At 42.6% G+C, this 13052-nt stretch overlaps 3 protein-coding genes across 3 annotated transcripts; 1 reads left to right on the plus strand and 2 right to left on the minus strand.

Annotated features, from left to right (window-relative positions):
* Window positions 1–1270: 1270 nt before the first annotated feature.
* Window positions 1271–2152, minus strand: TRIAP1 (TP53 regulated inhibitor of apoptosis 1). The gene is made up of 2 exons (XM_075214992.1): window positions 1895–2152; window positions 1271–1814 (listed from the first exon to the last, which is right to left on the minus strand). Exons 1-2 carry the CDS (start codon window positions 2039–2041, stop codon window positions 1725–1727), a joined length of 237 nt encoding a protein of 78 aa, XP_075071093.1. The 5' UTR covers window positions 2042–2152; the 3' UTR covers window positions 1271–1724.
* An 11-nt stretch (window positions 2153–2163) lies between these two features.
* Window positions 2164–3674, plus strand: GATC (glutamyl-tRNA amidotransferase subunit C). Its single transcript, XM_075214977.1, has 5 exons — window positions 2164–2337; window positions 2420–2467; window positions 3056–3225; window positions 3304–3407; window positions 3493–3674. Exons 1-5 carry the CDS (start codon window positions 2263–2265, stop codon window positions 3552–3554), a joined length of 459 nt encoding a protein of 152 aa, XP_075071078.1. The 5' UTR covers window positions 2164–2262; the 3' UTR covers window positions 3555–3674.
* On the minus strand, window positions 3591–6550 carry SRSF9 (serine and arginine rich splicing factor 9). Its single transcript, XM_075214961.1, has 4 exons — window positions 6292–6550; window positions 5941–6107; window positions 4306–4478; window positions 3591–4223 (listed from the first exon to the last, which is right to left on the minus strand). Exons 1-4 carry the CDS (start codon window positions 6486–6488, stop codon window positions 4086–4088), a joined length of 675 nt encoding a protein of 224 aa, XP_075071062.1. The 5' UTR covers window positions 6489–6550; the 3' UTR covers window positions 3591–4085.
* Window positions 6551–13052: the final 6502 nt, after the last annotated feature.

Genomic DNA, 13052 nt, shown 5'->3' on the forward strand with positions numbered 1-13052 from the left:
ATACTTCACTGAGTGAAGGGAAACCTCCTGTAGGGACTAATCATTTCACCTATCCTCAGATGGTAGGGCTACAGCAAAACCTTTATGGGTACATTTACTAAACTGCGGGATTTGAAAAAGAGATGTTGCCTATAGCAACCAATCAGATTCTGTGATTTTGTAGAATTAAACTAGAATCTGATTGGTTGCTATAGGCAACATCTCCTCTTTTTCAAATCCCACAGTTTAGTAAATATACCACTTAGGCTTTATCATAGTGCTCAGCATAATGTGGTCAACAAATTCCTGGTAGAATATAATAAACCAGTGCATCACTAAGGCACAAGAGCATGCTTAGTCTAAGCAGCTGATTCCTTACCGTCTCTTGTTTAATCTGTTATATTGCACAAACACTGCAATAATGCACACCGACCTGTACGTGCTCCATTTTCGCAATATGAATGCACAGGTTGGCTTCTAATGTGTTGCACAATTCAAGCCTTAAGTTTAATCTATGACTGATTGATCATGTTAGCCACTGGGTTGTCAGAACAACCAAAAATAACTTCCCATGCTGTAGTGGTTTACATTTTTTTTTTATAAAACATCAATATTACAGACAGGTTAGAGTAGTCCTTATCAAAGGGTGAAAAAAAAATCAGGGATGGATTTGTATGGTAGAAGAAGAGACAAGCCGAAGGAACGGTTTCAGGAGATAGGGGCCTATTTATTAAGCATTTTAAAAAAAAATCATGCGGAAACAGCTATTTACTAGCTTAGTACTGCTCTCCCCATAGATCTACAAGCGGACAGCTATTTACCAACCTGCAAAAAGCATAGCTGTTCACAAAATGCTAACTCCATTGTCAGATGGCAAGAAGCCTAACTTATTCTTCTATGGCTGCCGGAGACCATAATTTCTATGTGGTTTGAATCTGCGCAAGCCATATACCAGCCATCCAAACATAGAAGTGATGTATTTGCCGCTGCAGCTAAAGACATCAATATAGGAGGCAAACTACTTGGTATGGAACCACTGTTTTCAGGAGTGCTGTCCCAGCAGAAGAAAAATAATATATAGCTCAGATAAATCAGAGAAATAAAATGCGAACAGAATAGAAAATTATCGGGGGAAACCCCAGATAATTAGTAAATAGGCCCCTTAGTTACTTGTAGATGAACCAGGTGGCCTGGTTTAGAAAGAGCCAATGGTGCCAACCTCTCTGCTGGTTAGAGTAGTAATACAAGGTATGTTTGACCTCTAATTGTTGTACAGGATTTATAATGAAAGTAAAATATACAGGAAGTTTATTTTTTAGATACAGTGTGAAACTAAGTTCCAGTAGGTAAAACAAATAACATCCCATAGTACTGAATTTTAATCTTGAAAATGGATTACTTTGACTTGTAGATATTCCTCAAGGCTAGAATCCTTCTCTGTAGAAGTAACAAAGCATTAAACAGTATTGCTACATTTATGATGGTGTAAGATAGGGGGGTGAAGAGAAAATGAAAGTAAATAGTCAAGGATGCTATTAATATTCACGGTCATGAAATTCTTAATTAATTCCATCTATGTACTACAGTCAAGAGCCATCCAGCTGTAATACATTATTATCTGTGGGCCCAGATGGGCGGCCATAGCATCAATCCAAGTTCACCACTACCTCAAGGCTGATGTTCATTACATTGAAGCTTTAATTAATATAAAAACAACATGCGAAAAACTATAGTCCGGTGATGGGTCAGGAGTCGTCCTCGGTTTCCGGTTTATCTTTGCTGGGTCCCATGAACTCTATTCCTTCCACCGGGATGTCCTTGTCCTTGATGGCTTTCTGCGGAACAAAAGCGAATTACTACAGATAGGAGACCTCCCCCCCCCAGCCGCCATCACGGTCTCCTCCGCACTCCTCACCTGTACGCAGTGCCGGTACCGCCGGAACAGCTCGGTGCACGGGTCCCCGCTGCCTTCCCCCTTCAGGAACTTCTCCGCGAACCAGCGGTTGAAGCACTGATCATACTCGCGCTTCATGTCAGTGCATTCCTCCCCCACGCTGTTCATATCAGTCGCCAGTGCCCCTGCGACAGCGAAGCACGACTTCTACTGTTGTCCTTTCTTAATATCGCGAAACAGCAGCGGCCATTTTGTTCCAGGGCATACCTGCGGCAGTCACGTCTCGTCTGCCCTTTCCAAGCATGGCCGCTCTTCGCTTATCAAGGTCTCGTTGAGGCGTTTTGTCGTCGCAGATTTTCCGACGTCAATTGTAAACGACACCATCCGAGATGTGGCTGCAAAGGGCCGTTGTGCGGTGTTGGTGGAGAACTGAACCCAGGCGGCTGCTGTCCGCACAGAGTAAGGTAAATGACAACAGCGTTTGAGCACATGCAAGATGTACGGAGTGAGGCAGATACCACAATTATTACATATTTTATCCTGAAGGTGCCACAGAAGCCGACGTGGGACATTGAGCCTGAGACTGATGTGCAGGTAAGTACGGTCATAATGACGTTAATGGAATTCTCTGACTACACGTTCTTGTTAACAGTAATACACATTTGCTAGTACATGCTCTATTTTGATTCATAAGGTCAAGTTCCTCATATGTAGTCTTCCTCTTGTCCGCCGTTGAATTGTTTGCATGCCATGCAATTATTTAGCTTACATGTATTTATCTTATGTTCTAACCCTTACATACGGTGTCGGGAAGCCTTTGTGGTACCTTATGAATAAAACTTATTTTCCTTGTCTGTTAAATTATTAAAGCAGGATATGGCTGTTTCTGTAGACTAAAAGTAATGTCACAGGAGCAGAGGAACATGAGTGACATTTTCATTATTTCATATATATATATATATACACATACATATACACACACACTAACTTCTCATAAGTCCTAATATCAATTCTCATCTAACTTGACGGATGTTGCAGTTTAGTCCAGGTTCATGCAACAATTGTTTTGGCTTATTTTTACACTGACCACTTTCTGTAAATTTACTGCTTGTACCCAATTCATAGCAATGTTAAGATGGTCAATATTTTCTAATTGCATGTAGTTTTTTGTTTATTTCCCAGGGCTGCCTTGTAACACCAGATGTTATAGATCACCTGGAGCATTTAGCATTGGTTGATTTCCGCAACCAAGAGGGAGTACAACGCTTGAAGAGGGCAATTCACTTTGCGAATCAGCTACACAATGTTAACACAGAGGGTGTGCAGCCACTAGCATCAGTGCTAGAGGACAGGTAGTTATTGCTATTTCCCCACAATAAAATGTTCTTACAGCTTATATAATGTCTCCCCCCTCCTTTTTACCTATACAGGGGACTGTATATGAGGAATGATACTGTGTCAGCTGGAAATTGCACAGAATTACTACTTGAAAAGGCTAGCGTTGTTGTAGAAGATTATTTCGTTGCACCTCCAGGTATAAAATATGTATTTTGAGCATTTATTTTATATTTACATAAGTAATGAACTAAAAACAAACAAAAACCCTTGTATATCAACAGGAAACATCCCTTTGCCAGCACAGGACAATGTCTACTCCTCTCCCAACATGGATTATCTGTAATTCCCACGACTCAACTGAAAACAAAGAATGCAGCACTAGGAAATCTCAGTTTTATTAGGACAGCTACAGATGTTTATTTTAACTGAAACACTTTCATAATAAAAAGGAAACACATACAAACTTGAAGATTAAAAGTTATTTCAAATAATATTGTTCTAACAAATTCATGGGGGTAGGTCTATTATAGAGGACAAACTTGAACATTCCCTTAGGTTTGTCCCAGTGCCACAGCATTCCACTTTGTTATATCCCGTATATCTATCGCTCACTGCACACTTATTCAAACAACATCAGATTAGGCACAATACTGTCTGTTGCCTTCTTAAAGATGACAAAATTAAAAAAAAATTAAAATAAAAAAACAAAACAATGAAGAACATCTGATGCAAAGAGCACACACTTCCTAAAAATAAAAGAGTACGGGCAGAAAATAATGGTATAAAAGACAGTTGATGAAATCCATCAGTTGTGGAATGTAAGAGCAGATGGTCTTTAGAATTAAATTTATAGAAAGTGTCCCTGCGTGGCAGCTCAGTACTGTCGGAAGGGGGAGGCATAACGGGGAGAGCGACGACTTTGATAGGGAGAATCACGGCCTCTAGAACGGGATCTGGACCTCGAGTAGCTGGTATTTCTTTCAGCACAGACACGAATGTATGAGGTTTCACCCTGCAAAAGTAAAATTATGTTATCCAAACTTTACTGCATACATGCATTTAAAACCCATAAATAATTACTTGTATCATCGTACCTCATGAGACCGAAATTTAGTGTCGTCCAGTTTCCTCAAAGCATATTCCATGTCTTCCTTGCGAATAAACTCAACTATTCCCATTCCATCTTTGTGTACATCAGCATAACAGACATCTCCAGCTTCTCTCATATGATCCTTCAGATCCTGCCAGCTCCCTGATGGAGGAAGACCTGAAACATGAAAATAAAAATGTTAGTTTATGTATTTTTAATGTAAACCAAAGTAGCCAGGACGCAGATGTTTGTGAACTACTCAAAAATCCTTAAACACGTAACAGTTACTGTGGCGACCACAGCAGACTTGAATACCCCGATACAGAAAATTATTTCTCACTATACATTTAAAATTTTGGTGAAGTCAGTAAAAAAAACCTTCTCGTCCATGAGAATACAGAGAACTCTACCTACAGCCTCACAAAAAGGAGTTTGGTAATACCATAGAAATTCCTGCACACAAGCCATTCTTTAAGCCATACAGATAAGAGGGAGTTTTGTTTCCTTTTGAAATTAGTGTGAATATTTACACACTGCGGAAATCAAGCCTCCCCACAGATCTCTCCTACTACATGTGCACTGCATTATCCACTGCAGCAAAAAGTACTGTATGTGTAAGACATCAAATGAAATAGGTTACAAGGGATGTTACCATGAGAGTACTTTCTATTGTAATAAAAACATTTTTTGGGAAGCTGGTTGTCTTGCATAGATAAGACAAGAACAACAAATTGGGAAGACATGTATTTTCATTCAAATAAGAGAAATTTATCAATTGCCAACTTAAATGAAAAGCACAAATATAAGTAGTCCATGCAGCAGGCAAATAAGGGATCATGGCAATGCACAGGATATATATCCAGGTCTACAATCTCAGCAGGTTGGGGAAATGAACAAGTATACATCTAGTACAGTGACCTTAGACTGAACCTTGTCTTACATACAGCATATCACTGGTAGCTTAAAGAAATAATCATGGAATATATTAGCAAGTATTTGCCAACATTATAGAACTGATGCAAGTCAATGAATAAGGGGGCTCTTAAGATGTACCACCTAGGTATTTTTTTTTATTATTTTTTTTTTTTTTTACTAAGGATTACCTCCCCCTAGCTGGAGAATCTGAGCTACATGCAGAATATGTTTGTCCTCTAATGAAAACCAGAACTGGCAATGCTATTTAATTCAACAGTTTTAAAAGGCAGAAAGGTGTAGGAGGACTAAACAAGCTGCAGTCCCTTGGCTAACACCATTTAAAGTTGGTAAACAAAGCTGATTTGTAGCAGAGACCTGACTCAGTAAAATATTTTACCTAGGTGACAGTGCACCTTTATCATCATTAATTTGTATTGATTTTTCCCATGGATAAATAAAGGGGTACAGAAATAATAAAGAAAAAAAAATGTATGAGGTACAACAAAGGGAGGGGGGATTACTCAAGAAAAGGAACACAATACAAACAATAGTATTGACCGTGCAACTTAAAAACGTTGCAACAATGGAAACATTAGTAGTTGACGAATAAAGCCCACGTTATATATGAGCCAGAGGGAATGAATGGTGAAATGGACAATACAGAGACGGGGTCTTACTAAGATGACTTAATGGAGGTTTCATTAGACTGGTAGACAGTAATTACCTGAGACGAGGACCCTGAATTCGGATCTCCGAGACGGAGGTCCATTCCTTCCACGTGGGCCGCCGTAACCACCCCCTGAGCCCCTGTTAGATCGGGGAAACTCGACACGTAACCGGCCAGAACCGAACTCATATCCGTTCCGTCCAAACACTGCGTCTTCCGCATCCCTGAGAGGAGAAGACACCACTGAGAGTCCGGTCACCCGGAAGTCACACTCACCCCGCACATTACTCTCACTCACCAGCACAAAGCCCTGGCTGGCCGGGCCTAGTGCCCGGAAGCCCCCCCGCCCCCCTCCTGCAGCCTGGGAGAGCCGGGAAGACGCCGCTGCGCACCCAGCCCGCCGCTCACCTCGGGTCCTGAAAGCTGATGAATGCAAACGGTGCCGCGCTGCTCCCCCCGCGATTCTTCAGCTCGATGCTGCGAATCCGCCCGTACCGATGGAACAGTTCCTCCAGCTCCTTCTCCCGCACATCGGCCGGCAAATTCCCCACATAAATCCGCCCGTCCCCGGAGCCCCGTGCGCTCTCCCGCTCCCAGCTAGACATCCTGCCGCTTCCTGTGACCAGCCGCGCTGAGCACGGCGGGAGAGCACCGGAAGTACCTTACAGCGGAAGTGATTGCCGGGGGCGCGTGTTAAAGGGGAAGAGCGCCGCGGGAGCGCGCCTTATGGGAGTTGGATAAATGCCGACTAATACTGATCTCGTTGAACATGAACGCAGCCCTCTGACAGCAGATATCGCGGTATCCACATCACCGATACCGGTTTATTTAGCCCGATAACGTACCACGTGACAACTCAGCGAGGGAACTCAGTTGTGCCTTCACCAGCCCTAGAACCTAGTTACTTAGCAACCTCTCCATGGAAACAAGTTACCATGGACACTAAGGCAGCATCCATTCTCTGACTAGCATTGATGGCTGGAATACAAAAAATTGTGAGGGTTCCCAGTACTTGTTGTGTTAGTAGAAATACTGCGCTGACCTGCTGTTATGTTATATAGTAGTTATGTAACTTAGGTTTTATGATCAAATCTGTGTGTGTGTTTTGAGTACTGCAGCACTTATGTCCTAGTGAATGTTTTATTATATAGGTTTTATTCTTAAAGCACCAAGGTAGTCAGAGTTATACATGGAGATGTGATATAAGCAAATGTCATGAAACCGAAGGTAAAGATGACCCTGCACAAATAAATTTAAAATCTAAGAGGTTGGGGAAGAACTTGAAACATAAAGTAGTGGGATAAGAATTGTAGCTGTTGGTGGGGATACATGTTCTATTTCTTGGCTCCAGGCAGTGTGTGCATACAGGTACTAGTTCCTGGTTCCCGGTAGTTGATAGCCACAGATAGAGCCCCAGTTTCCAGCAGTTGGTAATTACAGTACAGTGCCTATTTCTGACTCCAGGAAGCTGATAACTATAGGCACAACACTAGTTACTGTTATTACTGGCACTGTGCTAGATCCTGGCTCTGGGCAGTTGGTGATTACTGGCATTGTGCTAGATCCTGGCTCTGGCCAGTTGATTACTGGCACTGTGCTAAATCCTTGCTCTGGGCAGTTGGTGATTACTGGCACTGTGCTAGATCCTGGCGCTGGCCAGTTGGTGATTACTGGCACTGTGCTAGATCCTGGCGCTGGCCAGTTGGTGATTACTGGCACTGTGCTAAATCCTTGCTCTGGGCAGTTGGTGATTACTGGCTCTGTGCTAGATCCTGGCGCTGGGCAGTTGGTGATTACTGGCACTGTGCTAAATCCTTGCTCTGGGCAGTTGGTGATTACTGGCATTGTGCTAGATCCTGGCTCTGGCCAGTTGATTACTGGCACTGTGCTAGATCCTGGCTCTGGCCAGTTGATTACTGGCACTGTGCTAGATCCTGGCTCTGGGCAGTTGGTGATTACTGGCACTGTGCTAAATCCTTGCTCTAGGCAGTTGGTGATTACTGGCACTGTGCTAGATCCTGGCTCTGGGCAGTTGGTGATTACTGGCATTGTGCTAGATCCTGGCTCTGGCCAGTTGATTACTGGCACTGTGCTAGATCCTGGCTCTGGCCAGTTGATTACTGGCACTGTGCTAGATCCTGGCTCTGGGCAGTTGGTGATTACTGGCACTGTGCTAAATCCTTGCTCTGGGCAGTTGGTGATTACTGGCACTGTGCTAGATCCTGGCGCTGGCCAGTTGGTGATTACTGGCACTGTGCTAAATCCTTGCTCTGGGCAGTTGGTGATTACTGGCTCTGTGCTAGATCCTGGCGCTGGGCAGTTGGTGATTACTGGCACTGTGCTAAATCCTTGCTCTGGGCAGTTGGTGATTACTGGCATTGTGCTAGATCCTGGCTCTGGCCAGTTGATTACTGGCACTGTGCTAGATCCTGGCTCTGGCCAGTTGATTACTGGCACTGTGCTAGATCCTGGCTCTGGGCAGTTGGTGATTACTGGCACTGTGCTAAATCCTTGCTCTGGGCAGTTGGTGATTACTGGCACTGTGCTAGATCCTGGCTCTGGGCAGTTGGTGATTACTGGCATTGTGCTAGATCCTGGCTCTGGCCAGTTGATTACTGGCACTGTGCTAGATCCTGGCTCTGGCCAGTTGATTACTGGCACTGTGCTAGATCCTGGCTCTGGGCAGTTGGTGATTACTGGCACTGTGCTAAATCCTTGCTCTGGGCAGTTGGTGATTACTGGCACTGTGCTAGATCCTGGCTCTGGGCAGTTTGTGATTACTGGCACTGTGCTAAATCCTTGCTCTGGGCAGTTGGTGATTACTGGCACTGTGCTAAATCCTTGCTCTGGGCAGTTGGTGATTACTGGCACTGTGCTACATCCTGGATCTGGCCAGTTGATTACTGGCACTGTGCTAGATCCTGGCTCTGGGCAGTTGGTGATTACTGGCACTGTGCTGAATCCTTGCTCTGGGCAGTTGGTGATTACTGGCACTGTGCTAGATCCTGGCTATGGGCTATTGATTACTGGCACTGTGCTAGAACCTGGCTCTGGCCAGTTGATTACTGGCACTGTGCTAAATCCTGGCTCTGGGCAGTTGGTGATTACTGGCACTGTGCTACATCCTGGCTCTGGGCAGTTGGTGATTACTGGCACTGTGCTACATCCTGGCTCTGGGCAGTTGGTGATTACTGGCACTGTGCTACATCCTGGCTCTAGGAAGTTGATGATTTCTGGCATTGCTAGATCCTGGCTCTGGACAGTTGATGATTACGGGCATTGTGCTAGATCCTGGCTCTAGGCAGTTGATTACTGGCACTGTGCTAGATCCTGGTGTGACTAGATCACTCATAAATAACGTATTGTATGAATTTATTTAAAAGAAGTAGCGCAGGGCGCTTATTTATATAATTGCACATGCCCTTATTTTTGATCTTGTGTATATTTTGAGATAGGAAATCGTTATTTTTGAGACCAGGGTAGAAAATGTGTTTTTTCTGTTTAGTCTTTTTAGAGGAAATGCATTATGTCTGATGTATATATCTGATACAATGAGCCTTTGTTTACAAAGCCTAGATCCTGGCTCTGAGCAGTTGGTGATTATAGGAACAAAATATCCTGACTTTTTTTTTGTATTGGTTTTCCAAACCATAATAAGCATGTGTCAATCATAAAACAAAACATTTTTAAAAGCTCTTGTAATCGTAAACATACCTTATGTAGGTAGCAAAAGTTCATATGCTTCACAACCAACACTAAACCCCAAAATACCAATTTTATCCATATTTCCTTAATCCATTCTATAATCCTCAGTTACAGACAGCTACATTTCTGCACGTAAATTGGTATGTGTATTTATTACATTTTAAAATATATTTAGAGTTGGCTCTTTGCAATTGCAATGTCAGTTGAGAAGAACAATTATTTCTTATTAAATTAATTTGAATTATACTCATGGTAAGGTAACTGTAGTGCCTACTTACAGTATCCTTTGTTCTTATATGTATTATGGTTTTATTTAATAATGCATTTCTTTTTTTATTACTTTTACGTTGTCTAACTATGTTATTGTTTTATAAATCTAATGTTTGGATTATGAAAATGGATACATGCAGTAAATAATAATGCAAATATTAATAAACCTTTTTATTAGTTGGTAGTACATAATAGCTTTGCAAAAGAGCATTATTATTATACTTAATAAAGAACCAAGATTTTACATAGCCCTGTACATTGAGGGGGATCATAATACAAATAATATACTTTAATTCTTAGATGCACGTGGGATGACAATTGGAGCTGTTGGTAGGGAGAGTGTGTACAGTCATGTCCAAAAGTTTTGAGAATGACACAAGTATTGGTTTTCACAAAGTTTGCAAAGTTTCACAAAGTTTGCTGCTTCCGTGTTTTTAGATATTTTTTGTCAGATGTTGCTATGGTACTGAAGTAAAATTACAAGTATTTCAGTGTTAAAGGCTTTTATTGACAATTACATTAAGTTTATGCAAAGAGTCAATATTTGTAGTGTTGATCCTTCTTTTTGAAGACCTCTGCAATTCGCCCTGGCAAGCTGACTGATGGCTGTATATTATTGCCTTATCAATGCTTGGAGTTTGTCAGAATTTGTGGGTTTTTATTTGTCCACCCGCCTCTTGAGGATTGACCACAAGTTCTCAATGGGATTAAGGTCTGGGGAGTTTCCTGGCCATGTACCCAACATTTTGATGTTTTGATCCCTGAGACACGTAGTTATCACTTTTGCCTTATGGCAAGGTGCTCCATCATACTGGAAAAGGCATTGTTGGTCACCAAACTGTTCTTGGATGGCAAGCTCTGCACTGGTGGTGCCTCGATTCCGCAGCTAAATCAGCTTTAGGAGACAGTCCTGGCGCTTTTTGGACGTCCTTGGGCGCTTTGAAGCCTTCTTCACAACTATTGAACCTCTCTCCTTGAAGTTCTTGGTGATCTGATAAATGGTTGATTTACGTGCAATCTTACTAGCAGCAGTATCCTTGCCTGTGAAACCTTTTTTGTGCAAAGCAATGATGCCTGCACGTGTTTCCTTGCAGGTAACCATTGTTAACAGAGGAAGAACAATGATTTCAAGCACCACCCTCCTTTTAAAGCTTCCAGTCTGTTATTCTAACTCAATCAGCATAACAGAGTGATCTCCAGCCTTGTCTTTGTCAACACTCTCACCTGTGTTAACGAGAGAATCACTGACCTGAAGTCAGCTGGTCCTTTTGTGGCAGGGCTGAAATGCAATGGAAATGTTGTTTTTGGGATAAAGGTCATTGTGATGGCAAAGAGGGACTTTGAAATTAATTGTAATTCATCTGATCACTCTTAATGACATTATGGAGTATATGCAAATTGCCATCATAAAACCTGAGGCAGCAGACTTTGTGAAAAATAATATTTGTGTCATTCTCACAACTTTTGGCCATGTCTGTAGCTACTGTGGGGAAGAAGAATTGTCAGACACCAATATTAAAGCAGCCATTGAGAAATGGCATTTCTGTGCAGCTTCTGGTGGTGTGATATGTTTGGAATGAGGAGAGACAGTTTAAGATATAGACATAAGGAATTAACCATTCGTAGAAATTGTGAGCCTGTCTAATGCATCATTTATCATAAAGTAATCTTCTGGTTCTGGAGACGGCTTTGGCTTTTGTGCTGTCTGGGCACTCTTGTGGTTATCTGCCAGCTCATTGTAACGGTGTGTTTGGTATTTGTCTTTTGCTCGCTGTTGGATACAGAACCCGGACACTTGTTCACCATTTTCAAAGAAATTATGCTGCAGCTGCAACCAAAAAGGAGGCCACATGGATCACCAAAGGAGGCAGAGAGCTGTCAACACCAAGGACAGTAACTGGACTGAGATGGTGTGATGAGACTACTCTGTACTACTCTAATTTGTCACTACCTTCACAATTTGTGAACAGTTTTATAGTTAAAAGATTATGTTGGAAGTAGGGTACAGAGCTTATCTAAAATGCAGCCATGTCTAACTGCCGTCTGCATATCAGCATCCTCTCTAAATGATATGGTGAGCAGGGATGCCATGAGGAATTCAAGGCCCCGATACAACAACTGCATGGGGCCTCCTTTATAGTTGAGCATGGCAAAGATGTAGGTGTTCATACGATTGGGGGCGTGGCTATGCACCATTGGGGCATTGCTAGTAGGTGAAGAGCGCTAGGCCACCCTCCTACAGAAATAAACCTGCATTGTTGTGTAGACCATTGGCACCATGGTGCAGTACCCGCTCGCCAGAGCATGACATATGTCCCAGCAGTCCTGACTTTCAGGACATCTAGCACCATAGTGTAATAGATAAAGAATGCAGAGTGTACATAGAGAGTTCTTGGCCTGCCCCTTACATTAGGCAGAACACTCACCAAAAATTGGGTTTGTCCCACAAGAATCACAACATTTCACAGACTGTCCTGCTCTCTCCTACCTGTTCTTGTCACTTTCACCACCTGTGGCTGCTGGTTTCTTTAGTTGCGGCTTGTCTGGATCCTGTAATGTTGGGGGCCCTATTTGGGAAAAACTGAGTACATTTAGAAAATTCAAACCAGCCCCGGTGTTAAATCAATAGTACCCACGAGTAATATTTAGGCCTTCCTCCAGCCCCAACATTAAAATAATAGTTCTCCCATTTAATAAATAAACCTATTTCCCTCCCTGGAAATAGCCCCAGCAATCAATTAATAGTATTTACATATCATACATATACCTATTTCCCACAACCATCACTGCCATTAAATAATTCATAGTCACATTTAATAAAGAGACCTCATTCTCCCAAAACTCACCCCCACATTCAATAGCCTCAAAACCACTCCATCTTAAATTAATAGTCCCCACTATTAAATTACCCCATCACCCCACAAACAAAATAGCACCAATTAGCCACCACCTAACACCTGCCTCTCTCCCCCCCTTTCTTTATCTCACCCCTTCATCACGCTGTGCCTCTCACCCCTTTCTTTATCACTCTGTGCCTCTCTCTCATCCCATTATCATGTTGTGCCTCTCTCTCACCCCTTTCTTTATCCCTCTGTGCCTCTCTCTCTCTCCTTTATCCCTTTGTGCCTCTCTCTCACCCCTTTCTTTATCCCTCTGTGCCTCTCTCTCACCCCTTTCTTTATCCCTCTGTGCCT

The sequence above is a fragment of the Mixophyes fleayi genome, chromosome 1, assembly GCF_038048845.1.
Source record: "Mixophyes fleayi isolate aMixFle1 chromosome 1, aMixFle1.hap1, whole genome shotgun sequence".
Lineage (NCBI taxonomy): Eukaryota > Metazoa > Chordata > Amphibia > Anura > Limnodynastidae > Mixophyes > Mixophyes fleayi.

Bases quoted from the DNA above. Each gene is read 5' to 3' on its own strand.
- TRIAP1 (XM_075214992.1), bottom strand. From the start codon at position 2,041: ATGAACAGCGTGGGGGAGGAATGCACTGACATGAAGCGCGAGTATGAT. The intron at 1,815-1,894 runs GTGAGGAGTGCG...TTTGTTCCGCAG, and splicing joins GGTACCGGCACTGCGTACAG to AAAGCCATCAAGGACAAGGA.
- GATC (XM_075214977.1), top strand. From the start codon at position 2,263: ATGTGGCTGCAAAGGGCCGTTGTGCGGTGTTGGTGGAGAACTGAACCC. The intron at 2,468-3,055 runs GTAAGTACGGTC...TTTATTTCCCAG, and splicing joins AGCCTGAGACTGATGTGCAG to GGCTGCCTTGTAACACCAGA. The intron at 3,408-3,492 runs GTATAAAATATG...GTATATCAACAG, and splicing joins TTATTTCGTTGCACCTCCAG to GAAACATCCCTTTGCCAGCA.
- SRSF9 (XM_075214961.1), bottom strand. From the start codon at position 6,488: ATGTCTAGCTGGGAGCGGGAGAGCGCACGGGGCTCCGGGGACGGGCGG. The intron at 4,479-5,940 runs GTAATTACTGTC...TTCATGTTTCAG, and splicing joins ATTCAGGGTCCTCGTCTCAG to GTCTTCCTCCATCAGGGAGC. The intron at 4,224-4,305 runs GTACGATGATAC...TTACTTTTGCAG, and splicing joins CTAAATTTCGGTCTCATGAG to GGTGAAACCTCATACATTCG.